We start from the raw sequence: 8541 nt of genomic DNA, 5'->3' as shown, positions 1-8541 counted from the left end.
TTCCTAATTCATATAAAAATAGCAACTCAAGGAGAAGATTGAAAAAAATATTATCATTAAGCATTTTTAGCGAGTATTCTTCCAAATCATTCTTAACCAATGATTTATCCAAGTCATTTTGAAGCAAACATTGCAAGATGTATTTTCCAAATTATATATGAAATTTTCAATTCAAGAAAAGCTTTCACAAAAGGCATATCATTGTTGATGAAGCATGATCAAAGTATTTTGCACTTATTGAAATTATGCAAGAGAATATTTTGATCAAGTAAGCACTAGCATGATTACAAAAAATAAAATGGTTATTTTCATTAATCATGATTTCAATTTTCACAGATATATAGACATATACCCAAACAATGCAAGCATTGAACTTTAATATGGTACATGATATTTCTCAATATTCTTCATAATTCATGAGTGATACTAAACAAAAAATTAAAGATAAAGCACTCAACTTATGAATATGTTCATCCAAGCATTAATGAATAGCAACTGTCAAGATTCACAAAAGAGATTAGGCATTCATTACCAACAAAAGCTATTGGTCATATTCCATTTGACATGTCAAGTTGTTTATAATAACCTATATGCTAAAGTTGGATACACACAAAATCTTTAGATCATGTAAACATGAAGGCTTAATGAAGACATAGTTAACAGTTAAATATATATTCAAAATAAATTTCAACTATGTCAACTCACAGTATATGTCATAGTCAAGCTTGACAATTAAATTCATAATCAAATGCATAGCTCAAGTCAAGTTTTAGACTTCAAACTTTAAAGTCAAACAAAATAGAAAATCATGTAAGCATGTATCTTGACCAATATAATAGATGAATCTAAATTTATTTTCTTAAAGTTCAACAAGTTTATCATGATCAATTTCATAAGTGCAATCAAAGAATCAAATATCAAGTTTAATTAAAGTGCAATTGAAGCAATCAAGTTTAAATCATGCTAATTAAAGTTTGATATTGTAGGACTATTAGGTGAAGTAGAGCTTGATGTTGTAAGGATGTGGTATTAGTGTGAAACATGCACATGTGAACTTTGAAAGTTACTAGATATAGAACTACAAAGGATGATTGTAGAAAACTAAGAAAACTTATTCATAGAAATGAATGGACCAACCCATCCAAGATAATATAGTTGGCCTGGACCTAGTCCTGAAGTGCTTTAATGTAGCAGACCAATAACAACATCTATATAGGTGTATAGGTGTGCCCGTCTGGCTGCGTTGATGAATAAATTGGTTAAGAGCATGTTTGGCCTACCTTTTTTTTAACTTAAAAGTTATTATAAAACTTTTATAAAAAATAATAGCTTTTAAAATTAAATTAAAGTTTTTTGGTAAATTTACCTTTTATAAACTTTTTTTATAGATAAGTTGTTTGGTAAAACAACTTATATAAACTCTAACTTTAGTTAAAATTACCATCAAGGTATTTAATAAATAACTTTTTATTAATCGTGAATTTCTTTGTTCAAAATAAATAAAATTAACTTATTTGTTATCTATTTAAAATAAATTTTTGAAAATATAAAAAGGATTTTTACATAACATAAAGTTTATAATTGATAATAAATTATTAAAAAAGAGTTCAACAAATAATTTATAAGCAACACATAACCCATAAATAAAATTTTTATTGAATAATAATAAATAAATAAAATCAAGAGAAATTTGAATCAAATAAAAAAATGAGAGATGAAAAAAAGTAGTGAGTTGACTACTAAAACCTTTAACCCTTACAATGAAAAAGAACCTATAAAAGAAGAAAAGAAGTCTAGGGTGATGGTAATAATTCAGGAAAATCATGTTTAGCTATTGATATCCTTACCAACAAAGTTCGCTTCCATGAACAATATTATCTCAACAACCATAATCAACAAATATTATTTTAATTTTCATCTAATTTATCTCAACAACTATTGACCTGTTTAATTAATTATTTCAAACATAATCATCAAATATTAGATACACCATAAAAAAGTTAAGAATAAATAAACATCACATAATTGTCAAATTCAATAATAAATTGAGAAATATCAACTATTAAAGAAAGGATCCAAAATCTAAAAAGAAAATACAAAAAATAAAATGAAAAATAAAATAGAAAGAAAAAGAAGAAATAAAACTTTAATGCAGTATTGAATTTTGAAGCTTCTTTTATCTTAATTTTTTTAAGAACAAAAAAAAATCTTAGAATGATGATTTTCTGAAAGAGAGAGAGGAGGGGGAGATCGATAAGGAGAGAGGAGGGGTATTTTTTGAGAGAGACAATCTTTTTGGGAAAAAATAACTCTCTTAATAAGTTAGCGTGTTTTTTTAAAAAATAAGAAAAGAAAAAGCTTCTAATTGAAGTTTTTTTTCAAGCTCTTTATTTTGAATTTTATTCTTTAAAAAAAAAGTTATTTTTTTAAGAACTTTTTATGAAATCCTGTTTCATCCAGCTTTTACTTTTAAGTAATAAAAAAGCTAAATATAAATCAAGTCAAATGAGCACTAAGAAAATAGGACTGCGGAGTGTGGACATCCGACCAAACATTTATAACAATAATCTCATATGTTTTATTTTTATTTATTATAATGCAAATTTAGTTTATATATAAACAAAAAGGAACTTATAAAAATTTGACTATCAAACTTCATAAAAATAAATTGTTCTATAATACACAGATATTGGTTGAACTTCAATTATTAATTGAAAGTAAATAATATACATCAAATGATCGAGCAATTTGCTGGACAATTGGGAAACAATTTAAAGTACAGAACTTGCCCACCATAAAACACCATAATAAGAAAGTCACAAAATATAAAAGTGAACTCCTCGAGAGCTTAATTGAAAATAAAATGTCAAAGTTGATTGACACCAACAATAAAACAGAGCCAACATTTTCTCAACAAATAACCAAGTATTAGATAGGGTAAATCCATTTTAATATTAATTAAAAATAATTTTTTATTTGTTAATAATTTTGAAAATTTTAAAATATATTGTTATTTTTATTGTTTTGAAAAATTCTTAAAAATTAAAAATGGAAATAATTATGTTTTGAAAAAATAAAAAATTTAAAAAACCAAAAGAGATTACTTGAAAAAAATCTAAAAGTATAAAAGAAATATTTTTATTTTTAAAAATTTATTAAAAATTACAGAGAGGAAATCATTTTTATAAATTAAAAAAATTATAAGCATAAAAAAGAATATCTTTTATTCTTTTCAAAAATTTTAATTATATTTTTTATTTTATGGATTTTCTAATCTTTTATAATTTCTTAAACATAAAAATTATTTATATTTTCTATCATTCTAGAATTTTTTTAGCAATGAAAAATATTTTTTGTGTTTTTCAAAAATTTCTAGAATTTCTTAAAATAAAAAATTTATTTTTATGTTTTTCAAAATTTAGAGATTTTTTTTCAAAAATTTAAAATTATTTCTAATTTTTTTAAAGTGATAAAATTTAATTTTGCAATTTTATTGATTGATTTGTCTATATTCTTATATGAATTGTAAATGGTATACTTGATTAAATTTATTACTAATATATGTAAATTCATCAAAAAAATTATTATATTGATCTACTGTACCAGACTTCTTCTATGTGTTTGATAATTCCTGAAAATGTCAAATTAAGAAAAGTAGGTTATATTTAAAAGAGATTTTTTATTTTTTTTAATAAAAAATAATAAAAATATGATTGTATTATAACCTTATATTGTGTTAACTTATTTTAAAATATATGTTACGATATAATTTAATTAGATATATCACAAAAAATATAAATTCATCTCTTTCATACCAAACATTGTAAAGTTATCAACTTTACAATGTGAATTTGGCTATCCCATCTTAGATTTCATGGATGAGTCCATTCATGAACTTAAAAGATATATGAAATATAAAGATTATAACAAAAGTAACAAGTTTTGGTGCTAGGGAACAAAAGACACAAAGAAACATGCATTTGAAGATTTGAAGCTTCCCAGCACGTTCCACCTCGATGACCAAATTGGTAGAGGTATTTTCAGTTCACATGTGCAATTGGGGGCCCACAAGTTTGGTCGGTTATCTATCATTCAACATGCAGCACAACTCCTCATCACCGTATGATTACATCAAGGCCTTCATACCAATTATTAATATACATGTTGGGGATAGATGGGCCAAGGCTAGCGACTGAGTCGATGAAGATTGAGATTGAAAGGGACCCCCAACCCACAATAGACCGTCGACTTCCATGCCCCAGTAGTTGACCAAACAGGAAAGGTGAGCTCAAACACATCTTTATGAGCCCATCCCCCGAGCCACCCGAAGAATGAAAGGAAATAGAAATCAGGAAAATGAAAGAGAAGCATGCGAACCTAGTCCGTAAATCATTGGTACCTACATGCTTAGGTTTTCTTGCATCTAAATTCGCTATTTAGCATGCTTGGTTGCTAACCCATTTTTTATATATTCAAATTCAACCCTTAATTTCAATCTTTTTCATATTTTAACAGCATAAATATTATAAGATCATTACAACGTTACCGTTTATAAATTATTTAAGAATTCTTTTATTTATTTAATATGAGATTTTTAAAATTATTTTATTTATTTTTAAAAAAAAACACTTGACATGACATAAAGTTAGCTTTATTACTAATAGATTGAGACAGCAAGGTTGTAATTAAAATGTTTTTAATACACTGACAAAACTCCAATGACATTTAGCACTTAGCATTTCTTGGGGGGGATGTATGGCTGAGAATATTTTTCTCTTGTTTATATTCCGGATAGAGTGGATTCGGCCTCATTGTCATTTTCCTTCAATTTGGAGAAGAAGGTAGCCTAATTCTAGCACACGTGAGAGAGAGGGAGACAATGGAGTCTTAGGCACATATCACCAACCCTTATCTCCTTGCTTCTTTTGTTTTTATCAATTCAATTATTAGAGACATCATGTCAACAAGAGAAAAAAAACAGCGGATATCCCCTCATTAACTAGAGATTAACCTCCATAGTTCGAGCTTGTAATTTATTCTTAATATATTTGTTGTAAAATTTCAGGCCCTAGGAAAGTTGGGAAAATGTGATCATGCAAAGTAAATTTTAAATGTTTTTCTAGTTAATTAATATAAACATAAAAAGAATTAAAAGGGATGCAAAACTTAAGTTAAAAAGGGGATGAATTTGGTTTCAACTTTACAGTTAGTATATAAAGTGGCATATCCGTTTGCGTCCAAGTTGCATTAACCCATCGCTCATCCAAGGGTTGAGCACATAAATTGTCTTGTCCAAATCAAATAAACTTATATTTCCTAATTCTAGATAATTCTAGATTAAAAAAAAAATCATAGTGCCTCTTTATTATCCATTTGTCCTAAATGCTTCACTACATTGTCTTAAATAACATAAACTAATAATTTCCACCAAAGAACACTAGAGATTATGAGTTTATTGAACTCCATGTGAATTACTTTTCTTTAATTAATGATAAGATTAGAGGTTGGAGTTCTTATGCCAGAACTAGCTAGGTAGTTATGTTGGGTTCTACCAACTCCTTTGTAAGAAAAAGGCAATATGAATTCCTATTTTGTTCCTCTAAGGGAGAAAGCAAAAGAAACCTAAGCATAGTCCCCTACCCTAAGTCCTAAACACAGGGCCTTCAAGGACATCTCTGAGATGCTTATAATTTGGTTCTGTTGAAAGAAGTAGGCCTTTGTACCTTGACTACCTTGACTCAATGTAAGCAAAAGCATCAACAAACAAACTGGGAGCAACCTGGTGAAAGGGTCCACCCCCACTGTTTAATGATCCCTAGAATTCCTGCAATTTTCTGCCAAAGGAACAGAGAACAAAACAGGGGAGAGATTCTCTTGCAAACCCAACCCTTTTTCACACAGACTTAGACAGAGATCCCAACACCCCAGAAATTGAAAACTGTTTCCTAGTACAATAAAAATTCCCATTGGAAAAGAATCTTCAAAGGAATCAGAAGGAAAACAAGAAAGAAAAGCAGATCAAATCGGACCAAGATGCCAGAGATGCCTTAGTATGAGGAAAGAAAGAGAAAAGAGTCTAAAGCAAGATTTTTTGCCTTTTGTACATGTGAAAATTGTCTCAGCAGAACCAAAGTAAAAACATTTACAGATTAATTTAATTACATCCACCCAAACCACAAAATTCTGAATGAAACAAAGGCAAGAAACATTAACAAAATCAAAACTTTAACCACCAAAAGAAGAGATCCATAATCTGTTTACCAATACTAAAACTCCCACATCTCAGATTTCAGTGAGATGGACTTCGACTTAAACTTAAACCCCCTAAAAATATACCAATACTACCCATCAAGTTCACCGGAATTCCCTCCTCCGGTTACCGGAAAATACAAGAAATGAATAAGAAAAAACCTATCTTGATCTACGCTTACCAGGCTTTTTCCTATGATTCTTGGCTTGTTTCCCAAAAGCACTGCAAAACCCACAAGCAGAAACCTTCGGAGAAGGCGGCTCTATAGCAGGGGACACCTTACCAGTACGGTAACCTCGTCTTTCACCATTGGATCGGCTTCTTTCAATGGTGTTGATTGGACCAATGTTTCTTGTCGGCTTAACATCCTTAATAACATCAACTTTTTCTTGGTTATTGTCTCGCAGCTGCCCTTGTTCTTCCTGCTGTAGCTGCTGCTTTGTTTCTCCTTCCTGTTGTTCCTGTTTCACTTGGTTTAACTCCCCTGACAAAAACCTGTCATCCCAAACAAGCCCAGAAGACCCCTGCCTCCTAAAAGACACTGCGGATCTTTGCAAACCAGCCATGGTAGATGGCAGCTCTCTCGCTGGATCTTTTCTTTTTCTCTCGTTAATGGAGTACTTAATAAATTTCAACTTGTTGTAAATGGCCCCTTATATATCTATATAAATATATATATGGAGAGAGAGAGAGCGAGCGAGAGAAGGGATAGAGAAATCTTGAAGATTTGGTTAAGAAAAAGTCATAATAAGGCAACTCAGTCAATATTTCCAAGCTTTACATATATATATATATATATATTGCCTGTCAACTGTTAATTACAAATTTAAATATTAATCTAATTGTAAAAAAGTTGATCCTACAAAGTTAATCATGCAATACTATGATACTATTGTTTAATATTTTGTTGACTCTTTTACTACCGAGCATAATTAAGATTTAATAAGTGGATCTAAATTGTGATTAAGATCATTAATTTTTGTAACATTAATGACCTGGCCCTGATCATCAAATCTTCTAAACAAAGGATTAAAGTGTTAAATTGGTAATTGTATGAATTTCATTAATTGTGTTAATCAAGACATATGAGAATTATTTTGTAGGAAGTATTCAATTGCAATTTTTATGATTATCATGAATTCATAATCTTCATAATTTAGCTCTCCCCCTAAGTTGAAAGGGCAATTTAACTCTAAATAAAAGAAAAAGAAAAAGACTATTGACTCTAGCAAAGATTAATTTTGGAGTAGATATTGAGAGATTTTTTGTTTTGTTTTGTTTTAGAGAGAATCTGGAATTCAGGATCATATAGAGAATTTGGGAGAATCTCAACCAAACATATCTCACCTGCCTGTCACTTCTTTCTTTATTAGTTTATAAGTCGTATGAAAATATTTTTTTCAACTATTTTTCAGGAAGGAAAATATATTTCTGATGGTGTAGAAAAGATATTTTCATACAACTTTACCTTCACTAACTTCTGGGGAAAGAAATTACATCTTGAAATGAGAAATGAATATAGTCAAAGTCTCATGTGATGGCTTGGCTGGGTACCCAACTTCACATACCTATCCCCCATCTTTATAAGTTTTGGCACATTGTTAATGCTTAACATTTGCATAAATAAATAAAAATCTATATATATATATATATATATATTCGGATAATTGAATTTTTATTTCAACATATAACGGTGAGATTGGTAATAGTAAGATTGAAAATACTCAAATTGACAGTGGTTCGGTGTGTGTGGCAAAAACCAGCGGTGACAATGAGGTGAAAAGAGAATATGATTATTAAACATACTAAGTTGGAAGTGTATAAATAAATATTTATAAGTATATTTTTCATTTTATTTGGCATTTTTATAAATCTAAAAATTTTATTCGGTAAAAAAATTAACACATAACATAATTCTTTAATCTACTAATTAGTAAAAACTATTTTATATTTTAGAAGCAATAAAATAATAATCATTAAACATGTCAATTTTATTTGTTTATTTATTTCATTATGTTTTTTATTTACAAATTTATACAATTATTTACTTAATTTTAGTTCTTAAATAATTTGAAAGAACTTATGTATATATTTTTCATTGCTTGTTATTTATTAAATAATATTAAATTAAGGCTAAAAATTAAAAACTAAATAAATAGCAAGGAAAAAATGAAGGTAAATAAATTCCATATCAAGGGGTAATTTTGCCACATATTATATTATCGAGGACAAAAAAGAGAACAAAAAAAAAAACAAAAGGATAGGAGGATAACAATTTAGATCCAATGTAG

At 28.3% G+C, this 8541-nt stretch overlaps 1 protein-coding gene across 1 annotated transcript; it reads right to left on the bottom strand.

Moving 5' to 3' along the window:
• Positions 1–6077: 6077 nt before the first annotated feature.
• Positions 6078–7001, bottom strand: LOC110427427 (MAPK kinase substrate protein At1g80180-like). Its single transcript, XM_021442951.1, has one exon. It carries the CDS (start codon positions 6814–6816, stop codon positions 6412–6414), a length of 405 nt encoding a protein of 134 aa, XP_021298626.1. The 5' UTR covers positions 6817–7001; the 3' UTR covers positions 6078–6411.
• Positions 7002–8541: the final 1540 nt, after the last annotated feature.

Source organism: Theobroma umbraticum, unplaced genomic scaffold, assembly GCF_002168275.2.
Source record: "Theobroma umbraticum cultivar Fairchild unplaced genomic scaffold, ASM216827v3 scaffold_34.0, whole genome shotgun sequence".
NCBI classification, from domain to species: Eukaryota; Viridiplantae; Streptophyta; class Magnoliopsida; order Malvales; family Malvaceae; genus Theobroma; species Theobroma umbraticum.
Note: the sequence above shows the minus strand (reverse complement) of the source record. Positions and strands in the feature narration are given on the sequence as shown.